Raw genomic sequence first — 20,975 nt, 5'->3', positions numbered from 1 at the left:
GAATTTGATACATCAGCAGATTGTAGAATTCTTATTTTTAATCTAGAAGAAGTTGAAAGGCCTTCAAACCAGATCAGAAGTCAGAACCCCTAAATTTATGAAAACTCGAAAACCCTAAAATAAAAGGAAACCTGTCGAGTGTTAAGGAAGATACAGAAACCCTAAAACAGATTAGTTATATCAAACCATAAGGATGGAAAACAAGGTATACCTGTTGAGGAAAAACTTGAGAGTACAAAACTCTACCACAAGTGTTGGAAAGACAACACAAGTAAACAAATTACTTGTATTAACTCACAAAATATTACAACCCAAATTCTTAAGGACACTCTTAGAAGCTATGACACTCACTCTTTCTAGAAACACACTCTAAACCACTCACACTCCTACTTAGCCCTCTCTTGATTTTTAATTCTCCTTGGTTACACTAATTTCACAACATCACACACCTATTTATAGGTGGTGTTTTGCCGACTCCAATTGCCCACCGACATGGGCATTACATAATAGTCACACATTTGTGATGGTTCTAGGCTTTTCTACAATCAGCCCACCGACATGGGCTTTGTAATATTCATACACTACCATCTAGTATATTCTTTAGCTTAGATATTTAGGTGGATAACCAACTTAGATTGCTGGAATTTTCCAGCTACTTTTGCCGACAGAGATTGCTAGATTTTTCAATCATTTGCATGCATTGGTTTTGGGTTGGATCTCTTGTCTTAGGCCAAGACAAGAATACCATTCAACACCAATTGGGTTGGTGTTGATCTTCAACATTCCCCCTCAACACCAGCTCATTTTTTCCTCCATGCCGAGTTGACGAAGCTTTTTCTTGCACACCCATTTGCATGATATGGGTTTCACATCTTTTCGCTTTGGCACTGGATTTCGAGCTTGATTTCACTGCAATGACCTCTTCTCCCAACTTTGAACCACTCAGGTTTAGTTGCTTTTTCTTTTATGGCTGCATTGACGTATTTGGGATTTGGCTTCGATATTCTCGTTGACCTCCTTAGTTGTGATCGTGGAGTTGATACTTCCACTTCACTTCTTCTGGTTGTTGATACACACCAGTTTGCCAAGGACTGTTAAGCACTTCTTGCTCGACATTGTCTTTAGCAAGCAAATCTTCAGGCTCTTATTGACTTGATTGGACTTGGGCATATTGGTCTTCTATTTTCTCCTGCAACGTATCTTCAATCTTTCTCGAGTTAGGCAACACTTCATTTTCTAAGCACCACCAAGGCGATGCTTCAGCGTTCCATTCTTACTTCATAGCTAGATATGCTATGGTGTCCCAATCATCTTCATTTTTCTTCTTTGAATTGGTGACGTTACTTTCTGCGGGCTTTTTGAACCAGCAATCCTTCGCCATATGGCATTTCTTTCCACAATTGTAGCACTTGCCCTCAAACCTTTTATTATTCTGGGACTAACCACGGTTGCCGTGATACTTTGGAGCTTCCTCTGGCCGAGAACTCCCTCTTCCTTGATGACTTTTTCCCTTGTCACCATTTCTTTTCGATCCACCACTAGCACATTGTTTAAAGCTGCATTTACTTTTGGTGTAAAGCGCTTCATCTTCACCTTTTAGCGAGACCCCTCCCATTTGCTTTGCCAAAGCTTCTTGATCAGCAAGCAAATTCTCAAACTTAACAAGTGATGGTTGGGTTGGCCATCCTTGTACAATGGCAACGAAGCCTCGATATTCGGGTCTCAATCCATGGATAATTATTCTTTTTATCCTGGATTCTACAATAGCAGCACTAGGATCTAATTCAGAAAGTTCGCGGCAAATAGACTTTACCTTGTGGAAATACTGGGTAATCGTCATGTCCCTTTGGGTCATTGATAATAGCTCATTCTCGAGAAGTTGCAGTCTTGTATCATTCCTCTTTAAAACGAGTGTGGCGAAGGTGTCCCACGCTTCTTTTGGTGTCTTGACCTTCCGTATGTGCTCCAACATGTCATCTTCAACTTTGGTTTTCAAGGCGAACATTGCCTTACTTGCCTTGATCTTCCACTTCTGCAAAGTGTCGCTAGTGTCTTCATTTGGCTGCGTAACTTCATTACCACCGACGACATCCCAAAGATCTTGGCCTTGTAGGTAAGATTCCATACACATTACCCATGTGTTGTAATTTTTGTTGTTCAACTTCTTGATTCCTCCAACAACTTGAAGGTCTCCCATCATGTCGGCAAAGCTTCGATAAGTCAAACAAGATTAACCAATAATCTTGTGAAGTACTAAACTTCTCATGATTCTCAAAAGCTTCACTAGAGACGGTCCCTGATCGTACAACTCTGATACCAATTGTTGAGGAAAAACTTAGAGTACACAAATCTAACACAAGTGTTGGAGAGACAACACAAGTAAACAAATTACTTCTATTAACTCGCAAAATATTACAACACAAATTCTTAAGGACACTCTTAGAAGCTATGACACTCGCTCTTTCTAGAGACATACTCTAGACCACTCACACTCCGACTTAACTCTCTCTTGATTCTTACTTCTCCTTGGTTACACTAATTTTACAACATCACACACCTATTTATAGGTGGTGTTTTGCCGACTCCAATTGCCCACCGACATGGGCATTACATAATAGTCACACATTTGTGATGGTTATAGGTTTTTCTACAATCAGCCCACTGACATGGGCTTTGCAATATTCATACACTACCTTAATAGTATATTTTTTAGCTTAGATATTTAGGTGGATAACCAACTTAGATTGCTGGAATTTTCCAACTACTTTTGCCGACAAAGATTGCTAGAATTGTCTAGCATTTGCATGCATTGGTTTTGGGTTGGATCACTTGTCTTGGGCCAAGACAAGATTACAATTCAACACCAATTGGGCTGGTGTTGATCTTCAACAATACCTTTGAGTCTGTTAGGTTCGGTGATTGGCTTTTTTAGGCTGCACTTTCAGAAGCCGGCAGAGGGGGTTCGGGGCCTTGGGTTTTGTCCCTTCTGGGTATATTTGAGGAACCAGCATATAACGTGGTGAAGTTAGTCAATGGAGGATAACAGTGGAGAGCGTGGTGAAGTTAGTCAGTGGAGAGCGTGGTGAAGTTAGTCAGTGGAGTATAGCAGTGGAGAGAATGGTGGAGGGAGTTTTTTCCCGACGAAGAAACGGGCAAGATGGAGACTTTCTCAAGTTTTGTGCGGAAGAGAGAGAGTGACAATTACTATGGAAGATCACCCAAAAAAAAAACACCTACACACACATTAATGAGGAATTAAACTATTAACTTATTACATAGGGTCCAGAAAGTAGACAGTCACATTGTAAATAATATTTACCATAATAATTTTATTATTGTCACTTAATACTACGGTTTGATGGTATTTATCTTCACTTGGAAGTGACAGATATTAGGTTCGAATCTCGTGGATGGCGAATTCGATACCAAATTAGGCTGCTCATTGTGTAACTTAGTCAAACTCCCCCTCCCCTTAGTGTAAAAATATCGATGTACTAAAAAAAAAAACTTTATTATTATCAATCAATTTCAATTCGGCTAACTTGGCTATAAAAATGAAATTGAAACATTGAGACTTTGCCATACCTAAATAACAATGGAAAATCACTAAATACAAGCACAATAGACTCGCAGACTCCAATCACGAAGGATCAACAACCAACGCCCTCTTCAAGCATTGATTATTAGTGAGGAGTTCATCCAATAACAAAAGCCACAAGAATTGATCCAAACAGTTAAGATGGATACTAACTCTATGTTACTACTGGATGAAATACTGTTTTCTTTTTTACCAAAGCCTGAGGTATCCCATGTTGGGTTTTTAGGTATATTATTGGGATAAATATAATTCGAATAATTAAATACATAACAGTAAATATAATATATAACATACAATTTATTATCCCAATTTTATATCTGGTTGCTTATAATCGATAAAGCAACAAAGAAACATGACGAAAAATATTACTTACAAGATTCTTCAGCCATGCATGTGCCATTTTGTAAGATCATCATTGTGTTTGTGTTCTTTCTCTTCATGGTTGATCACATTAAGCTTCTCAAGTATTGAGCCTCTTAGAGTATCTACATTAATACACCATTGACGAATGATGGAGTGAGAGATTCAATTGTACTAGCAGAACCACTCACTTGGAACAATTAGGTTAAGCGGTAGACCATAGGGACTTTTCAGCTAGGGTTCCTTTTCTCTTTTATCTGAGGGAAAAATTTTGGAAGTTTGAACGAAACACTCATGATACTGTTCACTTTTAACGAAAATTCACATTTTTATCTTTACTAGTACTATTCACTACACCTTTATTTATCTTTTTTCATTAAAACTAAGTTTTTTTTTTTTTTTGAAATTTTTTTTAGTTTTCCTAAAAATCTTTGCATTAGGGTTTATGAGACAACACATGGGACTTGTCCTTGCGGCACCTTATTAGGGTTTTGACGCGAAGGGCCGTTCCTTGCGCCACACACATTTTCATTTGGTCACTTGGGCTTATGACTTGGCTTAGCCTAAAGCCCTTTTAATTAAAACATTGTCCGATAGGCCCAAATAATTAATACAATATAATTAACAATTAATTATATCTTATGATCATCCATATAACGTCGTTAGTACTATCATAGGTGTGTGACCTCTTAGGTTCTAACCGAAGTTGGCATTGAAATAAATAAATAACAAGCCATGAATGGCACCTAACAACATTTCATGGGTAGCCAGATCAGATAGAAGTATTCCTGATATAATCATGACACCATTCGAACCTTGATTGTAGTTACAATCCAATTCGGTTCTTCTATCATCCATATCCCTATCAAGATTTATATGAGGATTTACATTCAATCATATATGGATATCTATGATCATCACTATGATGCATCTCATGTTGAAATAGTTTTTACAAATATAGCTTGACCAACAAGTACTTCGGTCGAAATTTTTTGATATGGATCTTCAAGTGGCTTTGAGGGATATCTCCTTCTATTGAACAACAACCAAAAGGAAATAGATTCCTTATTTTGCATTCATGCATCTCATAGTCATACAAATGAATTCAAGTATCGCACTATCGAGCCCTCCGAAGTAGTGATGGCTTTAAGGTGAAATCAAAGTTCATAGCCATAAGCACAAGATACTAAGATACCTCAGGTCCGAGAACTATTTGCATTATATAGTATGAAGTTTTGTAACGTTTGACATGTGGTAAGCATCCATACGTTTATACTTTTTGGGTAGTTAGTATTCGGTGAACTTGTTCAGTAGACAAGCACCTATATATCCACCACGTGTCCAACACGCGTAGCACAAGATCATGCTAACCTTAATGTGATGTACACCGACCTTTTAGGATAGTCAACGACCAGTTAACTCTCCAAACGGCTAGTAACTTTATTTAAGGACTAAGAGATAATGGAATACAAGTCTTTTTGCCCAAACCGTCGTTTAGAACATTGCTTCCATATCTTAAACCCGATAGACTCATTCATAGTATATTGTCACCACAATATAAACCTAAAATCATGAACGAATAAAACTTACCGTATTATTAATTAATTAATTAATATGAAGTTGTTACATAATATTTAATATTGCGAAATTGGATGTTAGGGCACACAACTCCAACACCTCACACCCTGAAGAGTAGGACTAATCCCCTGTGTGATTTGAAAAGGCTAAAGAATTTCAGCTCACTTTGGCCACAATAAAAAAATTATTTTCCTTGCTAATTGGTTTTCAAGTTTGACATAATAATTCTTGAGAAATTAAAATTATTATTCAATACAATAAGATAAAAGGAAAATTAATGAAAAGGGCTTGAAAATTTTAAGTTTTAACTATAAGGACAAAATAAAGGTTAAAGTGAATAGTATCATAATTGATTTTTTAGTGTAAAAATGTGGTTTTTCGTTAAAATGAACAGTACCGAGAGCCTTTCGTTAAAGTTCCCTAAGATAAAACCAAGTTTTAAAATTAACCTTCTGATTTTATTGAACAGCTCTTAAGCAACCCCACATATTGAGAGAGGATCCTCGCTAGATCCTCTTTGTGAGGATTTCCGGATCCTCCAATTACATCTGTTCATCGTATATCGTGCGGCCAGTTTTTGTCATGTACTGTTTATATTTAATTTTAAATAAAAATATTATAATAATTTTTTGGGATAACTTAATATAGATCCAATTTTGTGAGTCATTAGTAGAATTAGTCCACTTCATTGAAATAGGTCCAATAATTGAGATTCTACGTATGTTTATTTGTGGTTTGTTCCATATTTACCCCTTAGGCTTACGAATTGTTGTAAATACACAAAATTTTTTAATTATAGGATTATTTGTCGTTTAACTAATCCCTTAATTGTAGGATTAGTTATAGCCACATAATCACCTCAACCCCCAATCCGTTTCATCCCTCATTTTTTCCTTCTTCCAAACAATTCCCTCTATCAATCCTCCTCTTTTTTGTCTCTTCTTTTCATGGATGATATTTTTGTGTTCTTCCCTCCAAATTCGTTCATTTAATGGAGGTATATTATATCATATTTATATTTCTATAGGTTCCCAGCATTTTTCTTCCAATACAATAGGTAGTTTATTTTTGTTTTGCAGGTAGATTATATCTACTTTGTAGGTATAAAGCATTTTTCTTCCTATACAATAGGTAGGTAGTTACTAAATTATATCGCTTTTGTTTTCTTCATAAATAGTAGGTAGTTACTAGATAATATTTTAGTTTGAGTATTTAAATATTCAAAATTTAAAAACTGAATAAATGATAAAAAATTAAAGAATTTAAATATTTTTATCTGAAGAGGCAAAATTGATATCAAAATATGTAATTGGATAACTGGACTCAGTCCCAAAAACAACCTATGTTTTTGGACCTAAATCCAAAAGCCCCTAACTTTTTATGGTACGATATATGATGAACATATGTGATTGAAGAATCCTAGGATTATATGAGAATCCTCCTGGCCACATATTATCCCAAAAAAGAATTTAAGCATCCTAGTGCTCAGATTTTTGGTCCGTAGCCATACCAGATGCTGGCCGAAGAAAATAAATTTTGGGCCAAAGAGAAGAGTAAATTTAGCGCGAGAGAAGCCCATTGCCTAAGTTTGTCGGTTTATTAAAAGCTGTCTTGCGGGGTTACCCCAATATATATACACAGCTCCTCGCAGCTCAGACGCTTCTCCGATCGTTAAATACACTTGACATATTGATTTTCTAGGGTTTAAGCATCCCTCCCCCGATCGCATCGAAGTAATAAGAGGCATTCTTCTCCGCAATCAAACAATGGTATCGTATCTTCAATTTCTCTTTCTCTTTCTCTTTCGCTTCGATTGTATATAAATTTGTGGATTCATCTACTCACATGGGTTTCCTTCAAATTTTCTAGTTTTCTTGTGTTTGGATTCATCTACTCAAACAATTTGTTGTATGTTAACTGGGTTTTTTGTTGGTTAATTTAAATATTAATAAAGTTGTTGATCCGAATCGAGTCAACGAACCCCATATGCAGAAACCATGATTTGTTTGTGAAATCTGTAAGAAGGGCATAATCTGATGGTGATGATTGTGCATTCCCTGCCTGATGCTATTTTGTTCGGTTGATTCATTTTTTGTGTGGTTATGTCTTGTATTTTGACTGAAGAGATTATTCGGGATACGGTTTCTTTGTTCTTGTTGTAGGTTCTTTTACAGCCGGATCCGTTTCTTAACGAACTTACTAGCATGTTCGAGAAAAGCACCGAGAAAGGTTCCGTTTGGGTTACCTTTAAACGATGTATGTGCACAAGTTTCCTTTTTCTTTTTAGTCGGATTTGTGGATATTTGGGTTGTTTTATTACAATGTGTTGAGTATTTTTCAATCTTGTGTGTATTCAGCATCCATGAAGTCTAAGGTGCAGAGGAATAAAATGAAAACTGCCGGTGAAGAAATTGATTACCGATGCCTTATTCGTGCAACACTTGGGAATAAGACAATTTCTACTTCGGTATGTATTTTTGCCCCTTGGTCATACGTTTTCCACGTATTTCATGAAACATGAACCACAATTTGATTTAAAACTGAGACAAATTGCCCTTAGATTCCCATTGCGTGTGTGTGCGTGTGTCTAAGCCCTTGGGGGGTTTTGGTTTTGTTTTATTACCATAGTAAAACATCCTATATTTATTTTTTCACAGCACTAAGCCTTAAACACACAAGTCCTCTAAAAATCAGTGTAATAGGTTCTTCAGCATTGGCAGGGAAGTTATTTTTATTAGCTAATGGTGGAAACGACTGTGAGCTATATGTTCTGAGTTGTGAAGCATTTTGCGTGCGCTTGTTCTTTGCTGTTATAGCTTTTGATGTATCGTTGTTGTCTTGCTGATTTTGCTTATTTTCCAGTAAAGCAATAGTTGAGTCCTGATGCTAAGAGTAAAACAAATGGTAAAAGCCATTCTAAACATGCAATACCATACCAATAGTGGTATACTTTTTTGTTAATTGCCTGAAGTGTCAGCTGTTAATTGCCTCCTTAAAGTGTTAATTACTCTTCCTACTACACATAAATCTCCATATCCTTAAAGCGGTGACTGTTAATTGCTGTATTTTTGTAATTATAAGCTGGGTTCTTCTTCATTTGGTGAGAAACATGATTTTGCTAAAATTAATAAAACATACAGTGGTATGAAACTAAACGCACATGCTAACTAAAGCATAAATCCAGAAGACGATGGTTCTTGATTTTGGGTTTGTATGTTAGCGTAATTGGCTAACGTTTTTTAATTGGAATAAAATTGAGAAGGTTGGCCCGAAGGAACACCAGCGCTTCCAATCATCATATGCAACTGTCCTAAAGGCTCACATGACAGCTTTAAAGAAGCGGGAGAGGAAGGAAAAGAAGAAGGCTGCAGAATCAGATAAGAAAGGAGGTGTAAAGAAACCCAAGAGAGTTTGAAGGAGTCCTTTTCTGTACAGCCCCGTGCGAAACTGGAATTAATTTTTTGCTTATGTTTCGATTTCAACTTTTTTTTCGAGGATTTAGAATCGGAAAAAAAGGAAAAAGAAAATTTCCCAATTTTTTGTGCTTATAGGAATTGAGCGCAAACTGTAATCTGCTGGATATGGTTCTCATGATTTTGGATGAATCAGAAGGAAGATTTTTGCAGATATATAATCTTTTGTTTTAATCTTGTTGGATGGTAGAGCAGATTGTGGCATGAAATTTCTACAATTTAGCCAAAAAATGCACACATGATGGTTATAGCAGCTTATTTCGGGTTTTTGGTTTTTAATTTTCATTTTGTACGACTTCTTTTAAACGTGTCTTCCTCATATCTCTTATCCATCCTGGTGTGTTTGGAAGTGTTTAAAAATATGAAAAGTGCTTTTGATGGAAGTGCTTTTGGTAGTAGCTGAAGCAGTGGACCACAATGTGGTGTTGCAGAGCTCGTCACTCATGGACGAGAGAATCTGGAAGGCTTCCTCTTCCATTCTTCGGGACTCTGGTCGGTGACAAATGATTCAGAACAATGTTGTTACTTCAAACAAAATAGACAGCCAAATTTCATCTTCTTATTTCCTTACTGGCACCCAAACAGCAATGTGTTCAAATGGGAAGTCGTTAGTGTTCATGGAGGAAACAGCTTTTTTCGTGTCGGTGATTGAAAGATGCAAGATTTTGCGTTGAAATTGAAACATCTTGTGGGTTATTGGCAATAACCTGTACCGCTGCAATAACTTGCGTAAATCAAACAGTCCGAGCTGATTTTCAAGCTTGATTGAACGACGACGGAGGAGAGTATGTTCAAAATCTTGCTGCATTGTATTAGGAATGCTTGGTAAATGCAGGTTTTGCAGTAAAAGCTACAGCTCTATTGTTTTAGGATCTCAACTGTCAAAAGCTATAAACAGGAAAATGATACAATCCTCCGAAATAAACGGGAAATGAAACAACGTCGAAGGAAAGGGTTTATACAATGTGAATTGGATTATTCATCGTCATCATCATCCGAATCTGGTTCCAAATTAGATCTAAGAAGATTACGGTACTTTTCAGGCGTATCATATGCAGTTGGAGTAGTGAGAATGGCCTTCTCCAACCAGAACTTATCATATTCCTTCTTCTCAGTCAACGTGCGGAAGAAACTTCCCCACTTTTGCATTGCACGCGTCAAACGGATACTCTTGGACCCTGAAAACACAAACTTGATGTAGTCCTTTGCTAGCCGAGTAATCTCCTCACCACTGATGATGTAAACATACTGCAAGAAAACCGTTCGAGTTTGAAATGTAAACACATATTGGGCAAAAGAATTATCTTAGCTTTTGCTGCATATATTAGAATTAATAGGCTTTGCACAGAAGCACTCCAGTTGGAAAAATAAAATAGCCTGACAAGAATTATCTCTGAACGCTGAAGACACCGACACTCTAAATCTAACCCTATCCCACAAGTGATCCACCTCGTCACCCGCTAGCTCCCGCAAAAAATCATCATATTCGTTTCCATCCACAACGCCAAAAAACTTCCATCACAGCATCATCCCTGCACCATACCATTCTGTCTCTCTCTACCACAAGGACAGAGCAATGACCAATAAAGCAGAAAACGATTACACATACACCTATGGAATCAAAGGCGCCAAGACAACCATCTCCTCTAAACCATATTACAAGTATTCATCCTCCAACGAACAATAATGGAACCTAAGACTAGTATTTTAAAAGGTACTAAAAACTTCGAAATGCATGAGAGGGAACCAGTAAAACATTGTCTAAACAAACCAACAACTTTATGAAAACAATCCAACAATTCTGTTAACAGTCAGAGGATTAGACGGATGGACTTATACACAATGTTGCATCGAAAGCACGAGTGAAAAAAAAACGGTTACAGAAGCTGTTTCCCCCACCCAGCACTTTCCCTAAAGCTTCATTGTTTTCCCATTTCCCACCCTAAATCAACAAAAAGAGGTGAAAGTGTAAAGGCCCTGAGAAATGTCTTGCCATGGGCATCAACTTGAACCTCTTAAGTCCTAACTAAAGCACATTATTCAAACCATCACGTTGAAGAAATTAAAACAGAAATCATAACTGTTATACTCGAATATTCAATGACATCATTGCTTCTTGAAAATCCTATATCATCCTTTGCTAAAAAACAGTTAGAAGAAGATAATTTATTGGTAAGGGTAAAATGGTAAAACACAAGACATAAACACAACGCCTGATCAAGAAACAGCAAAAGTGCGGGATTATTACCAGAAAAATAAAACCAACAGTTGCTAGAACCACTTGCAGTGTTTCATCCATGATTCCAGAAAAGCCTTCACCCTCTGATCCACCAGAGCCACCTAAACCATCACCGCCGCCGCCGCCGCCACTTCCTTTGCCACCTCTGCCCCCACCTTTCGCTTCAAAGAATTCATTCTTTTCAATCTGATGACGTAGCACATCCTCTATTGACCCTTCCTTTTTGAAATTACCCAGTGCTTTCTCAAGAGCCTTCCAGGGGGAACCCTGTTTGCATTAAGAAGTGCAGTGAGAGAAAAGTATCACTGGGATGCATTTGCATACTTGCAGAAGTTAATGAGCATGGCTTCTCAACTCTTCTTCTTTTATAATTATGGCCCATATTTTCATATACATTCCACAAAATAAATAATAATTCATCCCCTCCATGCCCACACGCCAGTTACTCTATAAACTTGACTTTGAGTAGGGAAAAAACGAAAAAATCATGATAAATTCAATAAAAATGCATAAAAAGCATAATCTCAAACCCAAGGAAGAAACGTCACAACGACAACCAGGATACATAAGAGGAAAATGTAGGATTTTTCTTTTTACTCATAGCCATAAAAAGAGCAAGTAGCAGACAAAAATTTGTGTCTCTGACCTTGTTGAGTCTATATGTTTGTTTACTTGAAGACTCAAAGGGGGTTGAATATAGAGAGACAATCAAGAGTCATGCATCAAAGTACTTGCAAATTTCAAGAATAAATGCCATCACTGTTCCCTGAACTTAGAATACATATATACGTCTTTCAAGTTCAAAATATCACGTTTATTGTTTAATCCCAGAAGTCATGTAAGAATAGACTAATCATGCACAAACTGCTTGCATTCAATAAGGCATCTGAAAGGCACAAAATTGACCCCAAGCAGAACAATACATCAATCTCTATGAGAAAGCACCGGAATCTCAAAAATTTAGTTGGGGCAGATCAGAAAGTTCCTAGGGGACATGTGAATCAACATCAATATGGAAAGGCAGAAACTTTAAGACAGTCAGTCAATCACATGAAATTTCCATAGCATAAATAACTCAAGTATTTTATAGCAACCTGCAGAAAGGTCTCTTACCTCATCACCACTTTCATTCTTTCCCTTGCCACCCAATAAGCAAACAGGTGCAGATCGGTGGTACTTAGATACAACCCCGCACTGCTGGTTCTTCAGTACGGCCATGCATTGTTGCTGAATTCGTGCATTACGTTTTGGTTTCAATGAAGCTCCAATGAGACATTTAGCTCGGTTTGGAAGAAAATACAGATTAGAAGAGAGACGAAGAGATTGAGATGGGTTCCTGAAATAGTTGCTAGGTTGGCAGGATGTTATCTGAACGGTGTTCATCCTCGGAAAATAACCTCCGGGTGCCTTGTAACTCTCACATGAAGCTTCAAACACCTAAACTAACATTCTTCAAGTTTCATCGAACAATTAGCTTATATGAATTTATCGAAAAATTCGAATACTAATTTAAGAACCGGATAGCATGACATGCCCAATTACATAATAACCAGAAACAATGCAACAAAACCAAGTAAAATTCAAAATAACCACTGCATTGTCCAATGCCCATTCTAGCAACACAACCATATATATGAGAAATAAATCCCAAATTATGACAGAAAACCGCAAAGGGTCCTAAAAATTCAGGGAAAGAAACGGGTTTTATGGGTTCTGAAACTCCAAGCAAAAAAATTTGGAAACACATGAATTCACCAAAAAATAAAAGAATTTATTTGAAAATTTTGAAGACTTTCAAATTACATTCGAAAACAGGAAAAATCAGAGAGCAAAATTTATGACATTAATCGCCATGAACACAAAAAGCTGAGAGGAAGATATCGTACCTTGCGGCGTAGAGTTGTAAATTGTGATAGAGGAGGAACACAAAGGAGGAGAGGTCACTGCCTCCTTCCCTCTCAACCCTTCTTCTTCAGATGAAGCTTTTCGGGTCGCAGTTTGGATAATACGCGGGTTGAAGGGTTTTAGGATCTACGGTCGGTTGGGATGTAATTTCCACAGTCCGGCCCATTTTAAAGAATTAAAATATTTGTCCACTATCTCATCATTTTTTTTTTTTTTTTGTATTTAAATATAGGACCTATCCCATATTAATGACATACTTTGACAAATAATAATAATGACATACTGTTCTTTTTTTTAAGCCACTTTGGATCACATGAGGTGGTAACATATTTTTGAACTCGAATCAAATGGTACGTAAAAACTGAGTCAGAAGCCCCATGAAATGTGTATGTAAAAAGAATATATTTTTGCTCCTATGCTCAAAGTCTTGATAACGCTCACCGCTTAAAAATATGCTTAAATTGATGCTTTGGTCAATTCACTTGAGTACTATGCAATTTATGACATGTCAATTTTAACCATCTTTTAACGAAATGTATTAAATTGACTAACAAATGTAAACATAAAGACTAATTTGATCAAATTGAAAATACGAGAACTAAATTAACCGAATAAAACACAGTGACTATTTTAACGCTTAACACATTATGGCCTACTAAGTAATAGTTTATGAGGCCCAAATAAAATTTGAAAGCCTAAAAGGAAAAGCCCAAATGTTTGCCACCCCACCCCAAAAATGTAAGTTTTGTGTATCTGTACGACTGTTTAACTGTGTGTTTGCTGGGTTGCTGGGTTTAGGTGTTTGGAATTGGTGGCTTCTCTTCTAGTCTCTTCCCGGCAGCAATAGCAGGTGAATTTCTGTTGTTCTAGTTTCTTATTTTGATTTCGTTAATGGAATATAAATACATATATAAATCGATGTATAAACCCTATATATATATATATATCGATGTATAAACCCTAGATTTTGAAGATGAATTAGGCGCCGTTTGGTTGCAGAGAAATGATGTAATAGTAGCGCTTTCGGTTTCCTAGCGTTTGGTTGATTTCTTAAGAAGTTTTCGTTTTCGTTTTTGATAGACTGAGCTAAATTAGAGGACAAGAACAATGTAGAGAGTAGCATCACATTTAGAAAGGAGATTTAATTCGAGATTTGGAATTTATCCGTTTGGTTTTTATTCATTTGGAACAGATATATAATTTTCGCTTTTACAAGTGATGTTACTATTTTAAGCTACGCTAAAGGTTCGTGGGGTTCTGGGGTGGGGTAGTGTTTGATTCCGCGACGCACTGGGTTGAAGAGGAAGACCCTAATCACCAGGGCTATCCATTGCTAGCAGAATTATATTATTTAAGCAGGATTCTTCCATTGACCTAAAAAGCCAAGATTGTTCTGTATATATCTAACCCGTAAACCACTTGTTTGAAACTTTCATCAACAGGGTAATCTCTCTTTGACATATACATCTGTCAGCTTGCTATGGCAACTGCGGAACCTGCCCCGCTTTTGGATATCTTAGGTAATGAAATCATATGTTTTGTTTAGTACTAGGTAGCTGGCTGTGTGCTGTATGTCTTATTTTCCTTTTACCTCTATCACAGTTCGAGGACCCGAAGGATTCTCACTCTGGAATGGGCCCCCGTTTAGCAATGGGCAACCCGGTGTCAAGCTTGAAAATGTTTCTTGCACAAGTACCAAATTCAGTGAAGATGGATCGACTCTCATGGTGATAAAATCTGATTCAGTGATTAGCATTTATGACTGTACCAGCTGCAGGGAGATCAGATCTTTCCAAATCCCAAATGTTCTTGCAGCTGCCTTGTCCCCACGTGGAACTTATCTTCAAACGTTCCAAAAATTCTCAACCCCGCAGGACAAGAATGTCACCTTATGGAGGACGGACACTGGTGATTCCGTTTATCATCAACACCAAAAGAACATGACAAAAGCTACATGGTGTGGTGCTCATTGTTTTACATTGTCTAATAATTCATGTTATAGAATTAGGTGTATATGTCTTTTTGCTGTCATTTGAAATGTGTGTTAATTGTAAAAGTCCATGCTCTTCAGGCCCTCAATTAAATTCAGCTCTGATGAAGCAGTTGCTTGTCGACTGGCGACAAATGAGATACAATTTTTTGATGTTGGGGATTTCTCTAAAGCATTTATAAATCGGCTAAGAGTTCCTGGAGTGGCTGCTCTTGAGCTTTCTAAGGCACCCGGCTCCCATGTGGCAGCTTTTGTTCCAGAATCCAAGGTAGAAACTCGTGCCCTTTGGTCGATAACTTCATTGTAGGGACTACTTTCAATTCAGAGTATTTAACTTTTTGGCATATCAAACATGGAAGGGTGCAGTATCAAGAAACTGTGAAACTATGCGGTGTCTTCGATTTGTGACATTTGTCACATCAATGGACGCAATATCATTCATTTAGCAGCTGATATAGTCTCAAGTCTCAACTTTTGTATACATAGCAATATGGCTGATATCTGACATTAATATCCTATACTTTTTCATTCTTCGTTTTTTGGTTCAGCTTTTAAGTTCAGCTTTCTTTATGTAGGGGATTCCTGCCAGTATCCAGATATTTGCTTGTGGAAAAGATCCACAGAGTCAACCTGTTGCTCGACGGAGTTTCTTCCGATGTTCAACAGTACAACTGAACTGGAACAATGGCTCAACTGGGCTTTTAGTTTTGGTGCAGTCAGATGTTGATAAAACCAATCAGAGTTACTATGGGGAATCAAAGCTCAATTACTTAACAACAGATGGGAGCCATGAAGGACTTGTACCTCTTCGTATGTTCCAACTTCAATAGTAAATTAAAATTAGTATTTAACTGCCTGCAGCGTAATTATCCTCAAATATTTGGCAGGTAAAGAAGGGCCTGTTCATGATGTTCAGTGGTCACATTCTGGATCAGAATTTGCTGTAGTTTATGGCTGTATCCTTTTATTTCCCTTTTCGTTGTCTCGAAGAGACAACTTAACAGGAATATATTGAAGACTCAAAATGTTTAATACATATTGTTTGTGATGAAACTAAGCATCAGAATATTGAGGTGAATTTCACTCTAGGTTTTAAATTATTCTTGATAGATCAACATTATCTGGACATGTTAGCAGATATTTTGAGTAGGGGCTCTACTTGTGCATCCCGTTTTCTGAAAAACATTTCATTCAACCTATACTGGTTATTTAGAATTATTGCAATAGCAAGAAGGTTTAGTGCCATATTTCCTTTTGTTCGGGTTTGAATGCTAATTTCTATGTGCATTTTTATTGTAATTTTGTTTATTATTTTCAGCTTACCAGTACTGTAATCTTTTTTTAAATGCTCGGAGTTTGTTTGTTCCTTCAACGGTATTAGTCATGCCTGCAAAAGCTACCGTGTTTGACAAGAAGTGCAATCCTCTTCTTGAGCTTGGAACAGGCCCATACAATACTATCCGATGGAATCCAAAGGGAAAATGTATCCTCGACAATTGTGACTTACTTCTTGAGAACATTAGTAATATGCTAGTTTTGAGTAAGTTCAGTAATTTGTAGACACATGGAAAATAACTAGCGAATGAAAGGGTGGAAAAGGTGACCAAGAACCTGGAAGCATATCATAAGAATATAATAAGTAATGCGGTATAACGTAAGATAATTATATTTCTTTCTCAGAGGAGACAAAACTGAGAGTCTATATTTGTGGCCTTAATTATCTGGTTTGCAGTTCTATGTTTGGCAGGCTTTGGTAACTTACCCGGTGATATGGTATGTTATTGATTTAGTACTGTTTGCTGTTTTGAACTTTTGATATAGCAGTCCTCCTCACCATATTTACATTTTATGCAAGAAATTCATCGTATGTTATTTTTACTGGGTTTCACCTTTTTCTGGCCTGCCAAAGATGATAAAGATATCATATGTTCATTATGATTTCTCAAGTCGATTTGTCTTTTGTTTACCTCACAGGCATTTTGGGACTATATAGAGAAAAAACAGCTTGGGACAACTAGAGCTGAACTGTCTGTGACAAGCGAATGGTCTCCAGATGGACATTATTTCATGACTGCAACAACAGCTCCCAGACTACAAGTTGACAATGGGTATGTTTACTGTTACGTGGATTTTTGGGGTTTGAAGGAGGGCCAAGTATACAGTACTGCACTTCATTGAACTGCACTAAAACAGTTCTACCATTTGCCTATCAAGAATTTCACTTATGTTTTAACAGATTATCAATTTCCAAGTTGTGATTATCATACCATACTCTTCTATCTATGGGCACAAAATTTGTTCATCTTTATGTTATAGACTACCATCAGCTTCCCGACCGAAAAAAAAGAAGTCTATTCTCACTTTTGTATCAATTTGAAATGTTTCATTTGAGAAAGCGGCTTGGGCAGACTGAGCATATTTACTCATCTCTTGCATATTATGGCAGTGCACGCACATTCTTTCGTGCCCGTTCGATTGCATACTTAGTCTGCTGTTTCAACTTCAAAGAATCTTATTTAACAGTCAAGCACTTCATATTCTTTTTCTCTGCATTGAAGGATTAAGATTTTCCACTACAACGGATCATTATTCTTCAAGAAGATGTTTGACAAGTTGTACCAGGTGAGTTTTGCACCCCCATTTGGGATGAATTTTCCTACTTGGTCTATAAATTTGGTAGCCTCAAGGAGGATCGAGCCTCCATTGGGGGTTCTCTTAAAATACGACTCTGTTATTTTGCTCACAACTGACTGACCTTTTCTTTTCTTTCATGGCACCAACTATTTGTTCAGGCTGATTGGAAACCAGAGTCACCAGACAGATTCGGTGACATTGCCGAACTTGTCAAGTCCATTGAGTCATTAAAAGTTGTAGAAACGAAACCTCAAGGTTGCTTTTGTGTGGAGTTCTCAAACTTAGTTGATTGTGGATTTGAATTTTACCTGTATGTTTTGTGGTTCGCTGAAAAACTTGGATAAATTTTTCAGGAGAAAGGTCAAAAAATTCTCAAACTTCTGTAAAAGCTAGCACTAGCAACCCTCCTGCACAAAAGCCGGCTGCATATCGGCCCCCACATGCTAAGGCTGCTGCTGCTGTTCAGGCTCAGGTATACATGACTTGTATTGGTTTCTATCTGTCTAAGTTGGTTTCTATTTGTATTGCTTTATTAATTTTTGTCGTAATGAACCATTTGCTTGATGTGATGCTGATGGCTTCGATGATTTTTTTACCGGCAGCTGTTTGGAGAGAGCCCTACGGAGTAAGTACTTACATAATTTCTCTTGTTTCCTCTTTCCTTAATGACTTAGATTTTCATATTCTTATGAAATGCTTGTTCGTGCTAATTTAATGAAGGACGTTGAGCAAGAATGCATTGCGAAACAAGAAGAAAAGGGAGAAGAAAAAGGCTGGTGAGGCTACCAGTGGCGCTTGATTAAGCGCAGGATATCTGACCGAGCGGTCCCCATGAAGCGTCCAACAGGATCAGTTTACATAGAACTGGGGACAGGCTTGAGGGGTGGATTTTACAGTTACCGTCCTTACTCAGTTCTGAGTGCGGATTTGTTCCTTAAGAGGGATTCTTCGTTTGTTGCCCACAAAATTTCCGAGTTCGTCATAGAACATCTGCAAGTATGAGCATATGTGCTCATATCATGTTTTTTTGCTCAAAATATAGGAAAGAAAGGTAATTTTTATGTCTGTTTTACCAAGTTTGTAACATTATGTTTCGCCACCTCCCAAGTAGAATTCAACTTACCATTTCGGGTCCGTCTTCAATGCTACGTAGCACTTTAGTGTTTCATGTGTTTTAGCTGTTAGATTTGATTTTTACAACTGTTAAGTCTTCTATTTTTAATTTCAACTGTTCATTTTTCATATCACTCAATGCCACCTAACATTGAAGAAAAGTAGTACAATTTCTTAACGTGTTCTTATATTCACTGGGATGTGCTATCCACATACATTTTTTCACTTTTCACATACCACTTGTTATTTTGTCTTTTGATCTGATGCCGAAAATTGAGAGAATATGTGGAGAGTAAAAAAAGATGTGTATATAGCATATCCCCTATTCACTATTGATAAAACCGAAGCGTCCTTGCCACTTTAACGAAGCCAACACTTCTCAAACCTCAATTGACACTGACAGAATAGAAGAAGAGGACAGGTCTAACCTCAGTTGATGAAATAGGATAAACTGGATCGCAAAAGAAGAGTACAAAGTGTAAAGTGAGACGAAATAAAGTGTAGGATCTGTAGATAATCTAGTTTGTTTTCTAAGTATCCAATTGAGAATATCATAATCTCATAGAGCATCTTCTGAGGTTAAGTTATTCGACGAGAAACATAATACCCTACTCATAGTAAACAAACTGCTAAGGTAAACAACCGACTCGACCGCAAATTTGGAACTATAGCCCACAAACTAGAAGCTACATTACATCACAAACCAGTAACCTGAAAAGCTGTATTTTTGGCTTGCTAAATTAAACTGCTCAAAAACACACCGGAACAAACTGCTTGCAGTGCAAATTGTTTATTGTGCCTCAAAACTTCACGTCTGTTGTCCACGTACCTTGCACGCTAGGATGTTTGGTTAGATGTCTAGTCTTCAGTTTCACAACTTTTCTCCCCAGTTGGTTTCTTAGTCTGTTTGCATACTGAAGAACCTCTTCTGGATCCATATTCTTCACGCATACCACCTTTTCATTTTTGTTCTCTGTGCATGGACAAAGGAAACCCTCAAGAAAATTTAAGGTATCATGCAGTGACCATGAATGGAAGTGACTGTGTGTTCGGTTGCTCGAGAGAGGCAATGAGATAGAGAGAGACTTACTGTATAAGCTCCTCAAATGCGGATGCTGACCACGGACGAGTTCAGTAATCACCTCCAGCCGAGGATTCTTCTCCTTAAATGTTGGTAGATATGTCTCCATAAATGATCTACCATGTAAACGACTAAGGGCTGGTTTGGTATTGCTGTGCTTTGAAAAAAAACTGCTTCTGCTGTGCTGTGAGAATAAGCAGCTGTGAAATAAAGCAGCAAAGTGTTTGGTAAACTTTTTTGTAAAAGTGCTTTTGAAAAAAAAAACAGTATTATAGTGTTTGGTAAACTTTTATGTAAAACAGATGTGAAAAAAAGCCAGTTTTTCAAAGCTGGGTTTTGCAGCTTCTTGTTTTTGGCTTTTTTTCATCCAAAACTGTGAAAAAAAGCTGAAGCTGAATGTTTACCAAACACAAAAACAGCTCCCAGCTTTTTTTGATACCAGCTTTTTTCAGAATCACCTCAGTACCAAACCAGGCCTAAATTCATCAAAACTTGGAAAGGAAAGCCGTAAAGTTTAACATTCCAATATTATCCATCAATATAATAAAATGAAAAGGATGTTGAAAACATTAGCAGTTGAAACCGTTGGCAGTTTAATGAATGCCCACATAAGTTTTTTCAATACCCACACAAAGTGATGTAGACTTTGGAAATAAAGGTGATCATATTATCAAAGTCATATGCTATAAATTTAAAAATGTAAGAAAATGTTCGTATGGAGTTACTTTATAAATAGAGTACTCGGACTGCTATCAAAAGATACAAAGTAAGAAATGAAAGATCAATAACATCAGTATCTATTCCTACCTCTTTTATTTGTCATCCTCTTGTGCTATAGTTACAGTGTAATATTTTATACATACTTCGCTCCTGTCACTAGTAAATGTTATCTCTCGAACTTTGACCTATTTATAACACGTTATCAGCACGACTCTCTAAATATAACCATTTCTCATTTCACTTCGCCAAAGAAATCATTCCTTTTTGCTGAACGAAAAATGTTT

The 20,975-nt window shown here is 37.1% G+C and overlaps 4 protein-coding genes across 5 annotated transcripts; 2 read left to right on the top strand and 2 right to left on the bottom strand.

The window, feature by feature from the left end:
- Nucleotides 1-1,438: 1,438 nt before the first annotated feature.
- Nucleotides 1,439-2,131, bottom strand: LOC125476822. Its single transcript, XM_048583380.1, has one exon. It carries the CDS (start codon nucleotides 2,129-2,131, stop codon nucleotides 1,439-1,441), a length of 693 nt encoding a protein of 230 aa, XP_048439337.1.
- Nucleotides 2,132-7,151: 5,020 nt separating this feature from the next.
- Nucleotides 7,152-9,161, top strand: LOC125476796 (signal recognition particle 14 kDa protein-like). Its single transcript, XM_048583326.1, has 4 exons — nucleotides 7,152-7,305; nucleotides 7,699-7,792; nucleotides 7,894-8,003; nucleotides 8,799-9,161. Exons 1-4 carry the CDS (start codon nucleotides 7,303-7,305, stop codon nucleotides 8,949-8,951), a joined length of 360 nt encoding a protein of 119 aa, XP_048439283.1. The 5' UTR covers nucleotides 7,152-7,302; the 3' UTR covers nucleotides 8,952-9,161.
- Nucleotides 9,162-9,797: 636 nt separating this feature from the next.
- LOC125476795 lies at nucleotides 9,798-13,356 on the bottom strand. 2 transcript variants are annotated; one of them, XM_048583325.1, is made up of 4 exons: nucleotides 13,135-13,278; nucleotides 12,362-12,685; nucleotides 11,258-11,515; nucleotides 9,798-10,257 (listed from the first exon to the last, which is right to left on the bottom strand). In XM_048583325.1, exons 2-4 carry the CDS (start codon nucleotides 12,629-12,631, stop codon nucleotides 9,985-9,987), a joined length of 801 nt encoding a protein of 266 aa, XP_048439282.1. In that variant the 5' UTR covers nucleotides 12,632-12,685; nucleotides 13,135-13,278; the 3' UTR covers nucleotides 9,798-9,984. The 2 variants fall into 2 exon arrangements, 1 of the variants encoding a protein (XP_048439282.1); XR_007258082.1 differs by lacking the exons at nucleotides 9,798-10,257; nucleotides 11,258-11,515 and having other exon boundaries at nucleotides 12,555-12,698; nucleotides 13,135-13,356.
- Nucleotides 13,357-13,921: 565 nt separating this feature from the next.
- On the top strand, nucleotides 13,922-18,941 carry LOC103946447 (eukaryotic translation initiation factor 2A). The gene is made up of 14 exons (XM_048583677.1): nucleotides 13,922-14,003; nucleotides 14,596-14,673; nucleotides 14,756-15,110; nucleotides 15,225-15,411; nucleotides 15,719-15,953; nucleotides 16,031-16,099; nucleotides 16,525-16,626; nucleotides 16,876-16,916; nucleotides 17,118-17,251; nucleotides 17,702-17,765; nucleotides 17,936-18,032; nucleotides 18,131-18,249; nucleotides 18,380-18,402; nucleotides 18,498-18,941. The coding sequence occupies exons 2-14, from the start codon at nucleotides 14,634-14,636 to the stop codon at nucleotides 18,574-18,576; spliced, it is 1,545 nt and encodes a 514-aa protein (XP_048439634.1). The 5' UTR covers nucleotides 13,922-14,003; nucleotides 14,596-14,633; the 3' UTR covers nucleotides 18,577-18,941.
- The last annotated feature ends 2,034 nt before the right edge of the window (nucleotides 18,942-20,975 follow it).

Source organism: the organism of the source record quoted next, unplaced genomic scaffold (genome assembly GCF_019419815.1).
Source record: "Pyrus x bretschneideri cultivar Hongxiangsu unplaced genomic scaffold, Pyrus_bretschneideri_v1 Contig2, whole genome shotgun sequence".
In the NCBI taxonomy this organism is placed as follows: domain Eukaryota; kingdom Viridiplantae; phylum Streptophyta; class Magnoliopsida; order Rosales; family Rosaceae; genus Pyrus; species Pyrus x bretschneideri.
Note: the sequence above shows the minus strand (reverse complement) of the source record. Positions and strands in the feature narration are given on the sequence as shown.